A 21,714-nucleotide genomic window follows, 5' to 3' on the forward strand; every position below is an offset into this window, starting at 1 on the left:
GGATAGGGATTGTTTGTTTGTTTATTTGTGAATAAATTATTTTCCTGATTTCTTTCTCATCAGGTTCATTACTGGTATATGAACAAGCTATTGGTTTTTTAATACTGATTTTATATCTCATGCTGTTCATTTTATGGTAAGGTCATCAAACCCCTATGATTGAGGAAAATATTTAACATTTAATATTTAAAGAAATAAGTGGCTTCTCTTAGAATAATAGTGACCCTGTATTAGTTTTCTAGGCTGCTGTAACAACCTGGATGACTTAAAACCATGTAGATATGTCTCGGTTCCAGAGGCTGAACTTAGAAGTCAGGGTGTCAGGAGGGCTGCACTCCCTCTAGACTAAGGGACAATCCTTCCTTCCCTTCCTGGTTTCTGGGGACTTCCAGCAGTCCTGATGTGCCTTGGCTCATAGCTAAGTCACTCCGTGTCTGCCTGTGTGTGCCTGTCCTTCCTCTGTGTGTCTATGTGCCTCTCCTCTTCTTACAAAGTCATGACTCATTGGACGTAGGGCCCATCCTAAGACAGTATGACCTCATCTTTCACTTCATTACTTCTTTCTTTTTTCTATCTGTCTGTCTGTCTTTTGAGACAGGGTTTTACTATGCTGTTCAGGCTGGCCTTGAACTCACTTTATAGCCCAGGCTGGCCTTGAACTTTCAGTGATCCTCCTGCCTCAGCCTTCTTAGTGCTGGGATTACAGGTATGTGCCACCAGGCCCAGCTACATCATTGCATTCTGACCCTACTTTGAAGTAGGAGTACTTTCTGAGGTAGACAGTTTATTCAATTCACTTCATTTCACAATAAAGTTGAAAACTGAGTGAGTTAAAGCATAGACTTCCATCAAAGTTGGGTCATTCTTTGTAGTAGCCTAATTGTGCATGATGTGAAGAAAGAGGAGTCCTTGCAAATTGCACTCCACATTGCAGATGAAATCCATGGATCTACCCTGTCAGGGGACACTCCGCAGATGGATGGAGGAGGGCACACGTTGGGTTAGACCTCTGGTTTAGAAATGACCAAAAGGACAAGCTTATTTTTAAGCTATGTAGCTCAGGTGTTGTAGTTGTTTGTTTTTACTGGCTGATTTGAGGACTTAGAAAATGGAAAACCTTATACAAATTGAGCATTTCCTATCTGAAATGCTTGGGACCAGAAGTGTTTTGATTTCACATTTTCAGGGGTTTTGGAATATTTACATATACTGTACATAATGAGAAACCTTGGGGATGGGATCCAAACATAAACATAAATTCACTAGTCTTTTATTTACACCTGTGTACACTCCCTATTGGTAGTTCTATGCAGTGTTTTTAGTGTGCCTGCATCTTCACTGCAGCCTGTCACACAAGCCTGTGCTGCATGGTCCCCCAACCTCTGCCCATGTGGGGATCATTGAACCCGGGGTCTCATTGTGCTTGGGCTCCACTCTCAGCCCTTCCATAGCATTTTAATCTGTTCTGCTTGGCCAGTGGGCTATCTCCCATCTTTACATTCCTGCGGTTTCACCATCTGTTCCTCTGGAGACCTCTGCTGACCACTCCATTGCTAGTAGCTCCCCTTCTGCTCCCTGCTGCCATTCGCACTGACCTTTCCATGGAAGGCCCTGTCTTTTATAGATGTTTGGATTGTTTGTACTGCTAGCATTTTTGGGGGGGGGTGGTGTCAGTCTCACCTGCTAGTGTGTAAATGCCCCGGGGGCAGCATTCTTGTCGGTTTTATTTGATGTTTAATCTTCGTCTTCTGACCAGGAAAGGGCTGGCTCATGGTATAGGTACTCAGTAAATTTGTGGTGTAAGTGCGTTTGTGTGTGTGTGTGTGTGTGTGTGTGTGTGTGTGTGTGTGTGTGTGTATGCATGCAGGGGCATTGGTGGCCGAGTGCCTCATATTCAAATATGGATTGATGGGAGGGCTGATATATTAGCTACTTTCTCATCACTGGAACAAAATGCCCAATGCCTGCAACTTGAAGAGAGGTTTATTTTGGCTCATGGTTCCAGTGGATCCAGCTCTTGGTTGACAGACTCCAAGGCAGAAATGGCACAGCAAAACAGCATGGCAGAGCAAAGCTGCTCACCGCACGGCAGCCAGGAAGCAGAGAGAGAGAGGGAGGAGCTGGGACAAGAATACCCCGTTCCAGGTCATGAGGTCATGCCTCCAGTCATGCCTCGATGCCTTCTGACCAGGGCCCACCTCCAGATGTGACCCTTTGAGGGGGGATTTTAGATTTAAACCATAACAGCTGGGGAGGAGAGAGGACTCTTACTATAGTTTGGGACATGAGCTTTTTTTCCTACCTGCATCCTGCCTTTGGGTCCCTACTTTTCCTAAGCCTTCTTGATTGACCATACTACCGTTCCTCCTAGGTACCCAAAGCTGGGAGCCTACCCCTGAGTACCGAAGTTCTGAAAAGCCTAACAGCCCCTCCAGCCCTGGAGAAGAAGCCACAGGTGGCCTACAAGACAGAGATCATCGGAGGGGTGGTGGTGCACACACCCATCAGCCAGGTGCTGGGGCCTGGCTGGACTGCGGGAGATGGGGAGGGTATGAAGTGCAGTGGTGTGTGTGCCAGTGGTGTGCACAGGGTCTGTGTCAAGAAAGAGATAGATGGGAGTTGGGGGTGGGGGACTAGTTAAGAATAAGTGACCAGAAAAATACAGTGGGGATAGGTGTAATGGCTGTGCAGAACTTGAGGCCACTGCATTTTGAAACTCTGTGGTCTGGGGCTGGGGATTTAGCTCAGCGGCACAGCTCCTGCCTGGCAAGTGCAAGGTCGTGAGTTTGATTCCCAGTACCGGAAAAAACAAACAAACAAACAAACAAAATAGCCTGGATTGATATTTTCTTTTTTGGGCTGGGGATTTAGCTCAGCGGCACAGCGCCTGCCTGGCAAGCAGGAGGTCATGAGTTCAATTCCCAGTACTGGAAAAAAAAAAACACAAAAAAACAAAAAACAATTTTAGGCCAGGCGTGGGGGTGCATGCCTGTAATCCCAGCACTTGGGAGGCTGAGGCAGGAGGATCGTTGCAAGTTCGAGACCAGCCTGGGCTACAAAGTGAGCTGAAGGCCAGCCTGAACTGCATAGTGAGACCTTGTCTCAAAAAAAAGAAACTGTGTTGTCTGTAGGCTTCTGCACAAGGCCCAGGAGATGACTCAGGGAAAGTGAGGCATAGATGGGAAAGGAGGCTAGAAACAAGCCTACTGCCCTTCTTCCTATTCCTTCCCATTGCCCTTTCTGGTTTGTATTCTGTCTTTCCCTTTCACCTGAGTCTGTCCAACTTCCTTGAGTCTTATTGTCATACCCTAGTACACTGTTGTTTTGAAACTTGGAATTTGTTGTTCAGTACATTTTTGATGAGAAAATTTTGTTCTGGTATTCATGGTTTGGTTGATACTCAGTGTATACGCTAGAACTTCTTGGTGTCCATTGCCCCATGACTCTATACCAAGAGCAAAGTCAATCTTTCTCCTTCCTTTTCTTTCTTTCTCTGCCTCTCTTGTTCCTCCTCTTTCCTTTCTTCCCTTCCTCCCTTCCCCCTTCCTTCTTTCATTTCTTCCCAGGGCCTTGCTCATGCTAGACAGTCACCTTACCACTGAACTATCCCCTCAGCCTTTTAAAACTTTATTTGGGGACAGGGTCTTGATGAGTTGCATCGGCTGGCCTTGAACCTGTGATCCTCCCACCTCAGCCTCCTGAGTAGCTGAGACTATGGATGTGTGCCATCATGCCTGTCTTTTTAGTGTTTCCGGACCTTTCCAGATCTTAAGAGATCTGGCCAGAGGGCAGGGAGGGAGTGTGGCTGTAGAGAGGAGTGATCCAGATGCTAATTCTGACACTGTTTCCTTGTAGAACGGTGGGGATGGGCAGGAAGGGAGTGAGCCAGGGTCTCACGCCATCCTGCGAAGGTCTCAGAGTTACATCCCTACGTCAGGCTGCCGTACTTCCACTGGCACCCCCCTCATCAAGAGTGGCTACTGTGTGAAACAAGGGAATGTGGTGAGTGTCAGCATAGTGGCTCGACTGGGTTCTGGTGACTCTTTGGCGACAGTGGGTATAGACATAGCAGAAGGGAGAACATGAAAAGAGGAGCTACATTCCTCTGTGCTGGCCACTCCTTAAACCAGTGGGATTTGGAGAGCAACCATGAGTCCCACATGGCAGAGGTGTTGTCCTGATGTGGAAAAGCCTTGGCTCCTGCAGGATGTGGGAGCCTGGCTTCCATGGGGCCTGGGGCCTGGGTATTTTGTGTCAGAACATTCTCTGCAATGTGGGAACCTCTCCCTAACATTCAGCTCTCTAATTTTTCATGTCAGCGGAAGAGCTGGAAACGTCGCTTCTTTGCACTCGATGACTTTACCATCTGCTACTTCAAGTGTGAGCAGGTTAGTAGTAAGGTTGGGGCTTTCCTGTGGGTCATGGAAGAGAAGTGGTACATGAGCGCTCACCCATGGGACACACAGACTTTGAAGGCACTCTCTCTGTCCATCTGTGTGTGCCTCTTTAAGTGATATTAAAATACGCTTCACGGCCTCCTATCCTCTGTGCAGTGAGCAGCTGTGTGATCAGAGCCTTAGAACATTTTCTTTTTAGACTTTTTTCCTTAATGGTTGTTTTGAGGCCAGGTTGCTTGTCCACCTGGGCTTTGCCAGCCATCTTTAAGAGGTGCCATTGGTCAGCAGGTTGGTAAGTGGATCGTCTGAGCCCCCTCACTTATCTGTCCATTTTTCTCACCAGGACCGAGAACCACTGCGCACTATATTTCTCAAGGATGTTCTCAAGACCCATGAGTGTCTGGTCAAATCTGGGTAATTGTCTCTGCTTATTCTTTTCCCATCAAAATCTCCATTTGTCTGCTTAAATTTTCATGAACTACACATCTCAGGCTCTTCTTCCCTGTCTTCCTCCTTCAGAAAGGGAAGGAACCTAATGTCCTGTGACTGCCTCATTGCCTCCAAGCTGACTTAGGAGTGAAGTCACACCGAGCAGACTTACATCTTCTTGTACCTTACTCTTGCTTCTCAAGAGATGAGCCTTTGAAATAGTTTTCATTATTTTAAATAAGTAATGAAGAGAGCAAGCTCAGATGCTTTTCAGGTGTTAGAATTAGTCTGCAGGAGGAAGGGCTGTACCTTGGGTCATAATTTAAGCACTTCTAGGCAGGTCGCTGCTTCTGGTGCCTCTTTCATGAACTTCTTTGCCTTTCCTCTCCTCCTTTTGCCTTCATGTCTCATTAGCACACAGTGATTTGCAATATACCTGTGTTACTACCACTGAGCAGGAAGATTAAGTATTTTATGTGTTCCTCTTTCCACTAGGAAATAGTTGCCTTCCATGATGGTGCACAGGATGGTGCATCAGAACGTGGCAAGGGAATATATCATATTCAGTCTCCAATATAGCTGATGCTACAATTAAATTTTATAGACCCCTGGTGCATTTGGGCATGATCAGGTCCTTGGAGATCCCTCATTGTTCCTGAACCTAGAACAGCAATATAGACATGATACTACCTGGCCTGTTGAGATAGAACTCAATCCTATAACTGTACTTTGAACTTGCCCTAAACTTTGCATTCTTCCAGAGTCATACTAAACTCTGGGTAAAAGAAGTCAGGGAGTTGAAAGTAGCAGGGAAAGAATCGCCAGGGCCCTATAGCTTCCAGGCCATTTATGTTGTGTGGCTTCTCTGGACCCTGGTCAAGGGGATTCAGGACATCAGCACGCATTTGCTCAGTTAAATTTAGTTGATTGAAAGGTGACACAAAGCCTGGGAAATAGAGGTGAAAGGAGTAGAAATTTCCTACCTGCTTTTTGTTCAGCTTCTCAGTAGTTGATCAGATGGTCATGAATCATATGCATGAATGGTCCAAAAGATCAAAACATCTACTCAAAAAAAGGTGCTCTCTCTATCCAGAATCACCAGCATTAATAAGTTGGTGAAATCTGTTTCAAGTGAAACACATTGTACCAGATGTCCTTGTACCTGTTAGTTACTTTCTCATTGCTGAGACACGATACCCAACACCTGCAAGTTAATGGAGGAAAGGTTTATTTTGGCTCACAGTTTGTGGAGGTTTCAGTCTGTAGTCAGGTGGCTCCAGGGCAGGGTGGCTGGGGAGAAGCAGCTATGGCACACCTGAGGGAAGCAGAGAGGAAGAGAAGAGTGAAGAAGAGATAAACTCTGCCAGGCCATGTCCCAGCAACCCACCTCTTCCAACCAGATCCCACCTCCCAACAGCATGTCATCTATAAGCTCACAGTGGACTGACCCACTGATGAATATCTTACTCCCACAGTCCGCTCATGTCCCCAAAGCCCCACCTCTGAGCTCAGGAGGCTTTGGGGGTACATCTAGATTTAAACCATAATAGTACCTTACAATTGATCTTTGTGGTGACCAGCTTGATAAAAGAGGTCTTTCTATTCCTCTTTTATACTTGGGTTTAGAAGGCTCACAATGTCTTTAAAACATAGCCCAGCACCTCTTTCCAAGTAGAGCTACCATTTGACTCTATGTCTTTCTGACTGATGCCTGTCTTGTCTTTAGCCTCTTTCTCTTCCTGTGTCCAGTGTCCAGGTCACTGGCTGGGCCCCTGCCATTTCCTCCCAAGTCTTTATTCATGAGGCTAACCCTGCTTGTGATTGCTCCTTTCTTGGAAAGACTTGGAGTACAACACACAACTCAACATGTGATTGTACAGTCTTGCTTTCTTGGGTTCTTTCTAGGGTAGGAATCACCTTATATGTTCCTTATATGTTCCCTACAGTGGCTGGATATACACAGCAGGCATTTAACACTGTAAACCATTTTGGCCAATTTGAGGTTTGTCCCTGAACATTGGCTACATCTATCTTGTCCTCCTCTTTACAGGAGTTGGGATTTCTCTTCCACATCCAGTTTAGAATAGTCTACTGTCACCTTTTTTTCTCTCTTTAGCTCCTTGTATCCTAGGCCCAGAGCAATGAGGCCAACTGCAGGGCCCAAGGGAGGGAAGTGGGGTTGCTGCCTGCATGGAGAAAAGTTTTGGGTGGAATCATTTGAAGCTTATACCCTGGAGCCAATGCTGTGCTCAGATTTGCATTATCATGGACACATATCATTTAAAATCCCCAAGCCTGGGTCTCCTCATCCATAAATGCAGAGAGTTTTATGGCACCTTATTAGGTGGTTGTGAAGATTGGATGAAATCATATACAAAAAAGCCTTCAAACCAGTGCATCACACCATACTCTATACATCTGCTATCAAGAAACAGGGAAGGAAGGAGAGAAGGAAGGAAGGAAGGAAGGAAGGAAGGAAGGAAGGAAGGGGTAAAGGAAGGAAAAAAAGAAAACTGTAGGGCAGTGGTGGATACCAGACAGGAGGATCTGGAGGGGGAGCTTTATTGTGTTAGAAGTGGGTTGGTGGTGGTGGAGGTGGTAGAATAAGCTGGGAGAAGCCCAGGAGTGTTTTTTGAGGCACGGACTGCAGGAGGAATTGCTTGGACACCTCCATCCTCATCATTTAGGGTACACCAGTGCCTAGACTTCGAGCCACTGAGTCCCCAGGATATCTGTCAGCATGCCCAGTAACTTTCTTTCTTTTTCTTTGTCTAGTGATCTCTTAATGAGGGACAACCTGTTTGAAATAATAACCAGCTCAAGGACCTTCTACGTGCAGGTAAAATGCTCACTCTGACTGGGCATCTGTGTGAATGGTGAACTAGTAAGCTTTGCCCTTTCCCTGGCTTATCAGTCCTTTCGCTTGAAGTTACGAGATGGTAAATTTAGCCCCCAAGAATCAGTGTGAGTCCCATTTTATTCTAAACAGGATGTTTGCCCAAAGCTTCCCAAGCATAAAAGAGCAAAAGCAGGTCGAGCCACTGTACTGGAGAGTGTACGTTTGCTCTCAGCCACTGGGCTCCAGCTAAGCAGAGAAAAGGAGAACTGGTCAGTGATTTCACTTCTGCTTAGCAGGGTATTTATAAGTCCGTCTGTGTGTGGACATCTCTGTGTGCGGAAGGACAGAAGCACAGAGGGCCCTGTTCTGTGCCAGGTGCAGGGCCAGCTGCACAGAGAAAGCCATTGTGAGGGCTCTGAGGTTCACTTATCGGGAGCTTCTCCCTCCACCCACAGCTCTGGAGCTCTCCCAATGCTCTGAGAGTCTGAGGAGCTGGCAAGGCAGATTTCCAAGCAAGGCGTGCCCATCTAGGGCTGAGTCCCTAGCCCATCCTGCCTGGCAGTCCACAGAGTGCATTGCTTCCCAGGAGTGAGGATGTGGGGTCTCTGGCACCAGAACTCATGCATAGTGTGTTGGCTTCAGTAGGGGCTTCCCAACTGCAACTTCTGGGGATTCCCAGCCCCCTTTCTTCCTCACTGTCCTGGAACCCTGCCTTCCACAGGGAGTTGAGCCTCCTTCCTGTTTCTTGGGCAGCCACTCCTTGTCTCTACTGCCCTCTGCCCGAGCCTAGCAGGTGCGCTGGACAGCTCAGGCACCTGCAGGCCGTGCTTATTCCAACCCATAGTGCCTCCTGCCAGAGATGGCCAAGGGAGGGTTGGGGCAGATGGAGCCGTGGTAAAAAGTTAGTTACTCAGTGGCACCACTACTACTCAGGGACCAGGTGGAACCTGGAGATGCAACAAAGAGTTGCTAGTTCTTACAGTTGATAGCTATTTGTAGAGGTTCCTCAGAGTGCAGGGATGCAGGGTTAAACAGAAGCAATCCTGAGCACAGGAGAGTCTGGCCAACCAGCAAGTCCAAACCATTCAATGGGGTGAGATTGGAAGTGCTGGGTCAGCGGAGCCCAGGGGATTAGCAAGGAGTCGTAACAGCTGCACAGTGGGGTATGACCTTGAACCCTGCTGGACAAAGAGTAAACATTACTAAGCGCAGTTTGAAACAACACGTAGGAGGTCAGAGGACCCTAAGGTGAAATGCAGCATGTGGCAGAGGAATCCAAGTGTAGGAGACTTTGTGGAGATGGGAAGAAAATCTGAGATAGGGGAGAAGGGAGGACAGCGTGTAGAAGGGGAAGGAAAAATGACTAAGGCACGATAGGTATATGTGCCCATTGCCCAAGATGGTTCTAATTATTATCAACACACAAAAAAGAATCCAGGAGCATACATTTTCCTCTAAGTATGAACATCTCTAAAATGTGGCTTTCTAATATCTGATACGGAAATAAAAGAAAATTCTGAATTAATGACTTAGTAAGTATCTGTATCTGAGAAAAGAAGTGAATCCAAATTTTTTACAGGTATAAAACAAGCTCCCCAAATGGGGTGGGGGAATACAAATAAAAACAAAAACAAAGCTGGGTACAGTGGTGCCTGCCTACAGTGTCAGTATTCTGGGAGGCTGAAGCAGGAAGATCACAAGTTCAAGCCCAGCCTGGGCAACTCAGGGACTTAGCAAAACTCTACCTCAAAATAAACAAAAAGGGATGAGAAGGTAGCTCCATGAGAAGGCTGTGGGTTCAGTCCCTGGTACTGAAAAAAAACCTCATAAGACCCCCACAAAACCATGTGATCCGTGTAACTGCTGTTACAGTGAGGACTGTGGCTGGATCCTCCTCAGAAGGGACGAGGGGAGCTCCTTGACAGGGGACATCTCAGCAGAGTCAGTGGGAGGGGCCCGGGCAGGGGGAAGCGTGTGTGACCAGGCCTGGAGACTGGGGCAGTGGTTCTGTCCACCATGTCAGAGCTCTGGCTCTGTCCCAAGAGCCAGTGCCCTTGGTGGTTCCGTGAGGGAGCAGCTAGCCAGATTTCCTTCCAAATGTGGTGCTTAGACTTGGGCACGTTATTTAACTTTCCCGGCTTTGTGTTCTTCATGGGTGAAGCAGAGATGAGAAGCTCGACTCCAGCCTTCTGTGGTACTGTGTGGAACTCTGGTCTGGGCAGCACAGAGGGCAGAGGAGAGAAGGCCTGGTGTCTGGGGCAGGCCAGAGGTAGAGGGAGCTGAACTTGCACAGAGGAGGGAAGGGGAAATGTAAAGTTATTAAAGGGATCGTTTGGGGTTTTTGAAAGGAGAACAATATAATATAGGACACATTTTTATTTTATAAGACTATTTTATAATAGTCACCCAAAGAATCATATACAAAGAGTACAGGAAATCTGTCCACACAGTAAAGACCAAAGAATCCAGCTGAGGGCTTGGGTCCATGCCAGTGTCCTGCATGAGTCCAGCTGAAGATGTAGAACCCATAACAGTGCCTCCCACGAGTCCAACTGGAGGCCTAGAGCCCATGGCAATGTCTCATGCAGGCCTGTTTCATGGATCTGCATTGGGAAGGCCCAAAGATCAGTGGTGGAAGCTAAAAAGTCTGTGCCAGCGGGATGAAGGATCTGTGCCAGTAGGTTGAGGGATCTGCACTGCAGCCAGAAGGTGACACTCAAAGTAAGAACCAGGGCTCCCCCAAAAAGTACCACAGCCATCTTCAGCAACAGTGAGGTCGGGAGCTCCTTCAATGATGAGGAAAGCTGAGTTCCCATCAAGGAAGCCAACACGACAAGCTTCTCAGGAGACTGAGCAGTGCACCATCTTCCCCTCCAGAGCTAGGGAGTGATGCTCAAAGTGAGGACCAGAGCTCCCCTAAAGTGAACTGAAGCCACTCTCAGGGACAACAAGGTCCCAAGCTCCTCAGACGATGAGAATAGCCAAGTTCATCAAGAAGCCAGCATGACAAGTTCCTCCAAGAGGACCAACAGCTCCTTACAGCTTCTAACAGCACCCAATGGCTTATACCAGCTCCCAACAGCCCCTCTCAGCTCCCACCAGCCTTTCTTCTTCTTCTCCAGTTCTACCTCTTGCGCTGCTGGCAACAGTCCTCAGGTGGGCCTCCCACACCCGACATCACACTGATTCACTTCAGCTGGGTATTATAAGTTAACCATCAGTTGTCAGTTCACCACAGGATCGCTTCCCAGGAAAAAGTGAGAATCACCTGGGGGAAGGGAGAGAGTAGAGGCAAGGCTAGCGCTGGAGTATTTGGCCTGTGCCTCACGGTGGCTGGTGGTGCCAGTCACCTCTGTGGAAGCATAGACAGGGGGCAGCTAGAGTGAGTCCTGACTTCTGGTGCCTGTGGGAAGACATCCAAAGGGACAAGCTGTGCTGACTACTGGTTAGGTGATGCTTGACATGATAGTGATTCTGAGTAAATACCTATCAAGTGGTGACAGTGCTGGCTAAGAGCTCAGGAGAGGCCCTGAGATGAAAGATAGTGATTTGGGAAACCAGAAACTCAGCCAAAAAATGTGCAAGAGACATCGCACTATGTGCATGAGTGTATCTGCACTTTCCAGAAGTCTCTCCTCACTTTCACCTTCCTTTCCCCTCTGGAATAAAAGGGCTCTAACATCACCCTGAATAAGTAAATGAGTGAAGGGTCAGATCTGTTGATAGCACCTAATTCAAAGTCAGTGAGAAGGAAGAAGAGGTTATAGATTTTAAAATGTATTCATGAATATACAGACGAAAAATATATAGAAAATAAACAGCTCATTGAAAATAGCATCTATAAATTCACGTTAGCAAGCTACATTATTGTGAAAAATAACTATTTCTATAAAATAGCAAGAAGAGTAGTAATGTTTCCTATGCATCTCTAATGGCTGCGTCGTAGAAGACAACAGGGTTTTCTTATCCACCTCTATTGTTTCTGTGGCCATTTCTTTGGATTGAAGGAAATGAAAATCTGGCCTCAGACAAATAATGTATTTGAAAAAAAGAGGAATATTTTAATGTTTTTAGTTAATTATGGATAGTCTTCAATTCTGTATCAAAACTTAACAGATAGTAATTTCTTAATGTTTAGGTGAAATGTAGAATTTGAAACCATATCAATAAACTTTCAAACTCTTACATTAAATCCAGTGGCCCCTTCTGCACTTTGAATAGATACTTTTTACCCATGTGTGGTTTCATAACCAGCTGCATTGATCATTTGGAAAATACTGGTCTTATTGAGGTATGCATGTCTTCCAAATGTTGACACATTATATTACATAATACTTAAAAAGTCACATTCATTAAGTCAGCGTCACTCGTTAGCAGTACCATTACGTATGGAAAGTTGTTGAGCTCATGAAGGTATTGACAAATTTTCTGAAATTCTAATTTTTGTTTTGAAAGCTCAAAGTTAACCACTGGCAAAAAAAATACAGGCATGATTTTTCCCTTGACATTACCGGCTTGTCCATTCATTGTTGAAGAAAAAGGAAAAAGGTCTGCCAAATAACTGCACCTGAAGAAGTGGTACCGATAGTTTGTTATGTCACTCATTTGTCCTAAGTCACTCCTGTTTCATTCAAAGAGAGAAAAAATGTGACTGCTTATATACTTCGGTGCTGAAATTTTACCCAGCATGTGAAAGTGGAGTTCTGACCCGCTTCCTAAGTTATACTCAAGTACATCTAGCCAGAAAGACCCTAGGCACAGAAAACAGCTCTGTAGACAGAGGAGAGGCTACTTGGGTATTGGTCATTTAACCTACGCGTCACATTTATTATGTAAACTTTGTACCATATGATCTCTCACATTGTATTAGTCTTTGCTTTTAATAAGAAGCAGAGCCATTTATTGGACACATAGATGCTCCAGGCACAGTGCTAAGCAGCTTAACAGGCAGCATATCACTTAACTCTCAGCAGTCTCTGAATTCATCTCCACTTTATACACAAGGAAAGTCTCTGAAGGTCAGGTATTTGTCTGAGATCCTAAGTCCAGTAAGCTATGGAGCTGACTGGGAGGTACCAGGTGCTGCAGCAAGAGTTGCTCAGGTGTGTTATTTATGAGCAGCGTGAGCCAGAACCTAAGAAGAAGAGGCTGTGGTTACAGGGGAAGGCTGACTCTTAGCAGGGAATACTGCCTTGGGGTACCTGGGAATCTTGGCAGATGGACCATGGTGACCAAAGACCCATGGTCTGGCAGTAATCAGGCATGGAAGCAGGTGGGAAGGTCAGTGTTACCAGCAGGCTTGTGAGAGGGAGGCAGTTCTCAGTTCTGTGCTGGGTTCAAAGTGAGATTTCAGTCCTGGAGATACAGGCTGGCAGGGGCCAGCGTTTTCTCAATCACAGAGCATCTGGGCGTACTAGGGAGTTTATAAACGTGGGATCAGTTCACCAAAATGAGAAATATAGTCCGAAATTGTCTTGGTAACTTGGATCAGCCCAGTTATCAGAGCAAGAGTGGCCATAAAAGACGAGTTGCAGCGTTTAGATGTACACAGCTCTGGATATTTACTCCTTTAGACCACAGGGTAAATAATGTCACTTAGAAGTATGTTGTGCATTGTGTGCACGGTGACACGTAGCAAAGCTACTTGTATCTGAAGCTGTAATTGGTTCTTGGGAAGAGGATATTGGTGATCTTCTGTTGGGATATGTTGGCTGCAGACATTGGAAATAGAAGGAAGGAGGAGCTGCCTACAGATTTAGGACAGGGACATATATTGGGCCACTTTGATTGCAACTCCATCACTCATTGCTTCCAGCCATTGCATCTGTTATAGAGCAGGGTTCAGGGCAGATACACAGTAAAAGGTCATTGGGCTGCAATACAGCTACAGACTGAAATGACTCATTTTAATACCCTTGTCCCTCTCATCTCAAATATTGCCCTCGAGGATAGAAACCCTACTTTTTTTTGAACCCAGCTCCAAAAAGAGAGGAAGGTATGAGTTTGGCATTTCACTTTCTGTTCTACCTAATTTTAAGCACTTAATAATTCATCATGGGATGGGTGAACTGAGCTCTGTTTTTTACCTCTGATTCATGAAACTACCTTGTGATGTGGCTTTAAGATTTTTTTTTAGATTTTGATGAAATTTAAACATGGGTTTTCCATACAAGAAAGATACACCATAATTTTTGCATATAATTTTTGGTTTTATGGAATTTATGTTGCCCGCAAACTGGGTACCAGTTCTTAAAACTACTAATAGAGATTGTTACTGTGATCTCAATAAAATAGTATTTTCCTTCCCATATGGAATTAAATGCAATTCCTGCTTTTCCGTTTGAAATTTTTTTTCTTTTTTCAGTGCGGGGGATGGAACCCAGGGCCTCGTTCATGCTAGGCAAGTACTCTATCACTAGGCTACATCTCCTGGCCTTTAAACATCTTTTATTTTGAGACAGAGTTTCACTAAGTTGCCCAGGCTGGCCTTAAACTTGTGTTGCTCTTGTCTCAGACTTCTAAACAGCTGGGACTACAGTTGCATACAACCATAGCTGGCTGAATAATTTTTTTTTTTTTTTTGCAGTACTGAGGATTAAAATGAGGGTCTATGCATTGAGTTACATCCCCAGCTTTTCTTTTACTCTTTATTCTGAAACAGGACCACACTAAGTTGTTTAGTTTCCCAGAATGGGCTCGAATGTGCGAGCCTCCTGCCTCAGCCTCCCAGAATGCTGACATTGTGCATGTGTGCCAGCATGCCTGGCTGAATAATATTTTCAGATGTTACTCTAAAATAATGGTTAAACTACTAACAGAAATTGTTATGATTTGTATACAAGAACATTCTGCTTTCCATATGGGCTCAATTGCAGTATCTACCTTTCTGTTTGAAATATGTGCATACGCATGGTTCTGTTTTTTTGCTTGTTTTTGGTGCTGGAGATTGAACCCCTGGTAAATGTACTCTGCCACTGTGTCCCAGCCCCAGTCCAGTATCTGACATAATGGGGAGGTTCCTGGGGTGGTGGGAGGTACTCTTCACACATCCCTGGAAACAGATTGCCTGAGGATTTTCCAATTACTTAACGAAAATGTCAGATCTAGTGTGAAATGGAGATTTTTTTTTCCTTCCTGAGTGCCTATCTCTGTCTTTCTGTCTTTTTCTCCTTTCTTCTTCTTGCAGTGCTAGGGGTACCACCCAGGACCTCACACACATTAGACAGGAGCTTTGCCCCTGAGCTGTACCGCCAGCCCCTCCGTCTTCTAGCATCCTCCTAGCAGATCATCTGTGTTTCCCCTCTATCCCATTCAAATCCACAATACCCTTTCCCCACTTCAAGTACGTTATTCTCTGGATCCTCACACCTTGATCCTTTGTGGCAGGATTTATATGCAGTTGGAGGAAAAAAGGTCTCAAAGAAAGGACAAGGAACAAATCTGCCGTGGTGGAATTTAGGCTGCACTTGCTTCCTTTGTATCATATAGGAATAGTAAATAAAACAACAATGATACTTACAGAGCCCCTTGCTGGGCATGGTGGTACACACTTGTAATACTTGCTCTCTGGGGACCTGAGGCACGAGGATTGGAAGTTTGAGCCCAGCCTGGGCAACTTGGTGACTTAATGAGATGCTATCTCAAAAGTAAAAAGAGCTGGTGATGTAACTTAGTGCGAAAGCCCTAGGTCCCATCCGTCGCACCACAAGACAAACACAAAATCTTATACCCAAAGCACTTCTGTGTAGGAGGAACTATTCAAACCACTTTACCTAATGGCTATAATTCTCCCAGAAGTTCTACCTGTGAGACAGCCTACCCATGATATTAGTAAAGTACCTTCTGGGAGGATCTTGGAGACTGAATCTTGGCTTTTTGGACTAGGGATGGATTTGTCCTTTCTTAGGAAGCCGTCAGATCATCCAACTGGGAAGAATCAAGGGGAGCAAGTGTCAGTCAAGTCATCAGATACAGCACACGTGAGAGGTGTTGACCTTGGGTGCTTATGCTGCACACCTTCTGATCTGGCATGCCAGGATACAGAACTGTTTCCTTTGAGATTGTCTCCCGCGCACGTCTAACCCAGAAGGGTTTATTTTGGGGTGAAAGGAAAGGGCAGGGATGCAAGTTTGATGATTAAAAAAAAAAAACAAAAAACCCAAGCTGGTCATATTTTCTCCTGACAGAATGCAGAGATGGTGTCCTTTTGGGGATGGAGAAAGTAGGGGGAGGGTGGGCTGGGATGTGGTGTTTGTACACACACCTGCACATACATGCACATGAATGCTTGTATGTTTGGAGGGAACTCAAGACAGTGCCAGAGGACAGAGGAGACGAATGGCAGGGACTTCTTGAGGTCAGGGATTCGCTCTGGGTCCCACCTCTGTGGCTGACATCTGCTGTAACCTGCAACCCTGAGAAGGGTCCTCAGTAAACATCTGCAGAGCTCAGCTTGAACTCCCTCTACAGCCGCAGCTCACAGCGCCTAGGCCTTGTGATCTTCCTGCCTTCCTCACAGAGCTGCTGCTGCCCTCTGCTGGGGGAAACACGTTTACTGTGCAGCGCTGTCCCGTGTATTTCTCAAGCTTAGCTTTTCAAGGACCTGCAGCAACCGAGGCCGGAATGATTTTCAGGGCAGACCAGATAGCTTGTGCTTTGAGAAAAGCCCTGTTTCTGAAGATAAAATATGTGATCACACATACATGAGAGGGAGTTAATTTTAAGGGAATTAAAGGTGAGATTATCTGTTCAGATAGTGACACAGTGGAAAGATGATGACGTTGGGAGTGAGTGAACTCAAATCCAGACCAGCCATGAGCCATGAGCTTTGGCCTTTGGGGCCTCAGTTTCCTTTTTTTTAAAACCAGGAGGTTAGACTAGTCCCGTTGTTTTCTGGAAGGGGTGAGGGGCGTCAGCAGGATGAGGCACTAAACCCTTGCCCTTCCTCAGATCAGCTGAGGAGCTCTGTGAGCTGTTTTATTTATTGAGTGTCAAATAAGATATTGCAGGAAAAAATGTCCTCAAAAGTCAGCAAGCCACTGGACAACATGATTTCCAAGATCCCTTCCAACTCTAATATTGTGACTCTATGAACTTAAAGTTGAGTCAGAAACTTGAAAGCTGAAATCACAGTGCCAAAAATCTCTCTGTAAGCGCCATGGATGTTTTGCAGGCGGACAGCCCAGAGGACATGCACAGCTGGATTAAGGAGATTGGGGCAGCTGTCCAGGCCCTCAAGTGCCACCCCAGAGTAAGTCAGTCACTTCCTTCCTGTGCTGCAGTGTCGACTGAGAGATAAATTCTCCTTCAGCAGATGTGTTTTATTTGGTGTTGTAGGCAAGCAGCCCAGGATTTACATGCAGCTGAAGCCACAGGCTGACTTGTTTTTTTCTCTTTTTAGTAATTTGGGTACACATTTTTCTTTTTCTTTTTTTAGATAGTGCAGGAGGTGAGACAGGGTTGGACAGAGACGTGGAGTTTCTGATGTGGCTTACAAGTCTCACTGCTGAGCAGACCCTGACTCATGTGGAGTGAATTCTGCCATACTTTTATTTATTTTTGAGATAGGGTCTCACTGTGTTGCCCAGGCACACAGGGATCCTCCTGCCTCAGCATCCTGAGTAGCACATGCCACAATGCCTGGCTTTGCTGAAAGTGTTCAATTTTTTATAGACAGCTGTCTCTGAACCTCGGAGGTAGTGATCTTGGGTGGGTACTCTTCCTGGGACTTTGAGAAAACATTGACCTTTACTTTCCTTTGTCTTTCTTCTTTTTTGTTTCTAGGAAGTGTCTTTTTCTAGATCCATTTCTTTGACTCGACCTGGAAGCTCCAGCCTCACAGGTGGGCCTAACTCTGTCTTATGCCGAGGGCGGCCACCTGCAGAAGACAGGAAAGCCCTCTGCAAAGCCCCCTCGATGGCCTGCTCCTGGCAACCTTGGACACCTGTCCCCCAGACTGGGGAAAAGCTGCTACCAGCAGAAGAGACTCCAGAGGACTCTCTGTTCCTACCCCAACTTGCAAAGAGCAGTATCGCTGGGGTGGTGCCAAGCTCCCGGATAAGGCACAGATCAGAGCCCCAGCACACCAAGGAGAAGCCATTTCTGTTTGACCTTGATGATGAAAGCATACGGACCTCTGATGTGTGATGAGGCACAGTGCATGGGAGGGGAGGGAGAGAGGGAGGGAAGGCTGGACAGAAGGTGGCCAGGACTCAGTTTCCCTGCAGATCAGAGGCCTTTGTGGTGCTTGTATTCCTGTGGATGTACTATGGAGGGTCCATGCAGCTGGATTTTCTGATATTATCAGTGCAGTGTATTAATTTGGGAAAATTACTAGGTTTGACCTGTAGAGTCTTCTCAGCAGACACTGTGCTGCCCCTTGTTGGACTTTTCCAAGATCTTTCTGGTGGGGGGTTGATTTAGCATCACCTCTCTAGAAGCAGTGTAGAGTCCAGTTATTCCTCTAGCCAAGTTCCATGTCCTTGTCCTTGTTTTAGTTTTTTCCTTTTGTTTCAATCGAAGCATGGAATCTTAGGCCAGTCTCCTGGTTTCATCCTGTTCCTGTTACTTGGCCGAAGTCTGTGAAGCAGGAAGGTGGCAGCTAACCCAGCTGAAAGGAGTCGAGGTAGAAGAGACCCAGGCCCTGGCTGGGCTGGGGTCCACTCCAGGAGGTAGTTGAAATCTTAGCGGTGGATCCTCCAGGAGACTCCCAGGGAAAGAGATGGGTGTCTTGTGTGAGGTATGGGGAATAATTCAATGCAGTGCATCAGCTGGTTTGGGAAATTACTCTGTTTTCCTTTTGATGATCTGTAACCCCCCAGTGCTATGAATGTGGGTGACAGACTACCAGTCCAGTGGCTGTGTCCAACCCCAGGGTGGGCTTATCAGTGTTAAGTGCTACAACTGTTGGGAGCAGAACAGACATTTCCTTGATATGGTGTTATTTGAAATGTGTGGAGGGCTAGTGAGTGTGTGATAATTCATGTATGTGATAATCTCAGAGTTTTAGAATAGCTTTAAAAGAGATGCTGAGAAGAGATGGATGATGGTTTGTCCTGCTAACCTTTTTAAATCCATGTTTTCCCAATAGGAAAAAAGTTCTGGTCTTTTTGAATGAACCATTGGTCTGATATTAAGTGCTGTAGATCATATACCCTGGCAGATTTGCTTTCTATCCTTTGTGTTGCACATTGAATGCAGCTCTGTGTGCTTGCATGATCAAAACCTGTACTTAGCAGTGGGGAGATACAAAGATAGCCTTGTAATATTTATATTCTTCAGTGGAATAGAGACTGGGCATAACAACGTTGATTTAAAGGTTCTAACTTGCTAATGAGAGATTTCGCAGGCAGAAGAGCATAGGAGATTGCACCCATATGGGTTTCCTACCCGTATTCTGGGGTGTGCCTTCTCCCTTTGGACAGGCACAATTTCCAGAGCCCTTGGGAGCATTTATCTATCCAGCTTCTGCAGTGACTTGCTATCAGAAACTTATGAGGGCTTCCTAAAAGGAGACAGAACTTAGCTCATTACTATCTGTAATTTTTACTTGTTAGATCAATTAACTATATTTTAAATTAAAAATTAGTGACTAGAGGAAGAGACTAAGAGAAGCATTTGCACCTAGGCAAATCCCTGATCCTTTTTATGTCCACATCTGATACACAGGTGAAAACTCGATGATAGGGTCATTTGTGTTTGCAGGGAAGCACGTTTCTTCTGGGCTGCATGGCCGTTGAAGTATGGGTCACACGGAGCTGTTTCTGCCTTCATTGCACTGAAGTGCTCCTTCACTTAAGTTTGGCCTATGGTCCTGGTCTTAAAAAGAAAGTCTACTGGATCTCACCCTCTATCACTATCCATTTTCCCTCTCTCTTGTGTACTTTTGTCCTCAGAAATTCTTAGTTTGGGAATTATTTATTTATGAGTGATCAAGGTTACAACCTACTTTAAGTAACCTGATTTTAAGAAGCCATTCCAAATTCCTAAAACCCTTTGTCTCTGGTTGCACCTTCCTATTTTTCTCCCCCAAAAAACTTCTTGAACTAACCAACAGAAGTGGGCATCATGCAACGTGGATGTGATGAAAATAAACTAGAAACTTTTGAAATCTCTTTAAACATTCCCTGACTCATGGAAATGATGTCATTTCATGTTTAAATTGTGAAAATCTCTCTCTCTCTCTCTCATATATTCTGCTAATTAATTGGCTATTATAGTGAGCTGTTAGGTTTCTTATTCAGCAAGGTCTATTTTAAGAGTATGTTAAATTAAAAATAATCCAGCCTGTATTAGTGAAGGGGAAACAAGGACTCTAACAAGCAAATACTTGGACATACCAAGGTGGAACATAGTTAATTTTGTTCTAATATCACAAAAGTATGTTTATCTTCTTTGAAACCAAAAACATATACATTCCTAATCTTATATCAGAATTTCTTTTCTGTCCATATTGCTTAACCTTCTGACCAATTTTAAACCACTGTCTTTTAAAGTGAGCCAAAGATGGTGCACAGATAACTGAAGAATTTGCTTTTAGTTATATGAAATGGAATCAAATGGAAGAAATAAGAAAATAAAATAGGGATACAGGATAGGTGAGTGGTTAAGAGCATAGGTTCTGGAATAAAAACCAAGTTAAAAAAAAAAAGAACTGAAAAAGATACTGCATTTTCTTTGTGGAATGAAAACCATGTTTGAATCACTCTTTCCATAATTGTTCTGAAGTGGTCACAGGCCTGGGTGCAACAATATTCCAGGTGGGCTTCTCCTTAGGGGAACTACTTACCATCTGTTCTTGAAAACTGATACACTTGCTTGCTCAAGGGCAAGTGATGGTTGGAGAAAATAGTTTGCCTTTTGCTTTCTATGAGACATGAAAAGTAATCAGGAGGTGTACACTCTGGACAGCGGCCTCAGGTCACAGTAGTAGAATTACACCTGTTTCTGACTAGAATGCTGAGCTCCTGTGAGAAGTAGAGTTAAGGTCCAGCTTCTCAGTTTACTGGGAGCAAATTAATTTTTTCCTTTCTGAATATAAATGTTCTTGCTATGGACTGAAATGACCTGATGTGTAATAGCGGATTTAGTAGTTGAGCAATGCAATTTGATAGGTTTGTTTTTAGTGTTAACCAGATAAATAGGCATATGGCAGTGTTAACTGCATTTTGGAAATTAGGTTTCCCAAATCAGCTTTGTTTGTTAACTTTGAACATGTCAGAAATGGGCATGTTTATTAAATATTTTCTACCAACATCTTTTTTTCTCCTTAGACCTGTTTTCTCTCTTTGCTATGGCCTGTCACTCATGCTAGGTAGAGTCTGAATAAAGCGAGTGTTAGGCAAAAACATGCAGTTTGAGCCCTTCCCCATCCGCTTGCCCTTGGTTTTGAATCAGTAGGTTTCAGCTGTGAAGAGCCTTGCTCTGAGTCCTGAGCTGAGTGCATGGAAACTTAGGCTTCTCATTTTCTGTGATCTGCTAATTGGTATGTAGCAAAAATAATTTTCTAAAACTGTTTTGTTGCTTGTTTTGTAATAAAACCAGTGCTGAAATATGGTTGTGTGTTTTTCTAATGTGACCTTCTGGCCGTGGGTGGATGACGGCTCCTGTCACTCTGCCCGTTATGGGTTTTAGGGTTTTTTGCGAGGTAGGGCCCTGCTCAGGATGGGGCTCGGGATTTCTCTGTTGGGGGTGGCCCTGGGCTGGGGCTGGACGGGCATTGGGGGAGGTATGGGTGTGCGGGTGGAGACGCATGCCAGGCTCTGCCCCTTATAAGTCTGGGGCTGGCACCCCTGCCAGGAAGAAGTGTTGCTCACTTTAGACCAGTTTTGAGCTCAGAGAAGTAACTGGAGAAGCAGCAGAAGAGCACGATGAGTGGACCTCGGCTGCAGCCTAGGCTCAGGCTTGGACAAGTCCTCCTGCTGTGGCTGCTGCTGCCCACGGCGCCCATGCCCGGCGTCCAGGCCCGGAGGTCTAGGGCCTCGATGCCCTGCCCCGCAGCGTGCGAGCCGACGCGCTGCCCGCCGCTGCCCACCTGCTCGGCTGGCGCCG

At 45.5% G+C, this 21,714-nt stretch overlaps 1 protein-coding gene across 5 annotated transcripts in view; it reads left to right on the forward strand.

Annotated features, from left to right (window-relative positions):
* Positions 1–21,219, forward strand: part of Plekha2 (pleckstrin homology domain containing, family A (phosphoinositide binding specific) member 2) — a 62,300-nt gene extending 41,081 nt beyond the window's left edge. For all 5 annotated transcript variants that reach the window (XM_005398458.2, XM_005398461.2, XM_013521516.1 and 2 more), the window contains 7 exons: positions 2,372–2,512; positions 3,856–4,002; positions 4,320–4,388; positions 4,741–4,811; positions 7,602–7,665; positions 16,838–16,915; positions 17,449–21,219. In XM_005398458.2, coding sequence (XP_005398515.1) covers positions 2,372–2,512; positions 3,856–4,002; positions 4,320–4,388; positions 4,741–4,811; positions 7,602–7,665; positions 16,838–16,915; positions 17,449–17,811 — 933 coding nt within the window. In that variant the 3' untranslated portion in view covers positions 17,812–21,219. The remainder of the gene's footprint in view (positions 1–2,371; positions 2,513–3,855; positions 4,003–4,319; positions 4,389–4,740; positions 4,812–7,601; positions 7,666–16,837; positions 16,916–17,448) is intronic.
* The last annotated feature ends 495 nt before the right edge of the window (positions 21,220–21,714 follow it).

This window comes from Chinchilla lanigera, unplaced genomic scaffold (genome assembly GCF_000276665.1).
Source record: "Chinchilla lanigera isolate Chin_1 unplaced genomic scaffold, ChiLan1.0 scaffold00062, whole genome shotgun sequence".
NCBI lineage: Eukaryota > Metazoa > Chordata > Mammalia > Rodentia > Chinchillidae > Chinchilla > Chinchilla lanigera.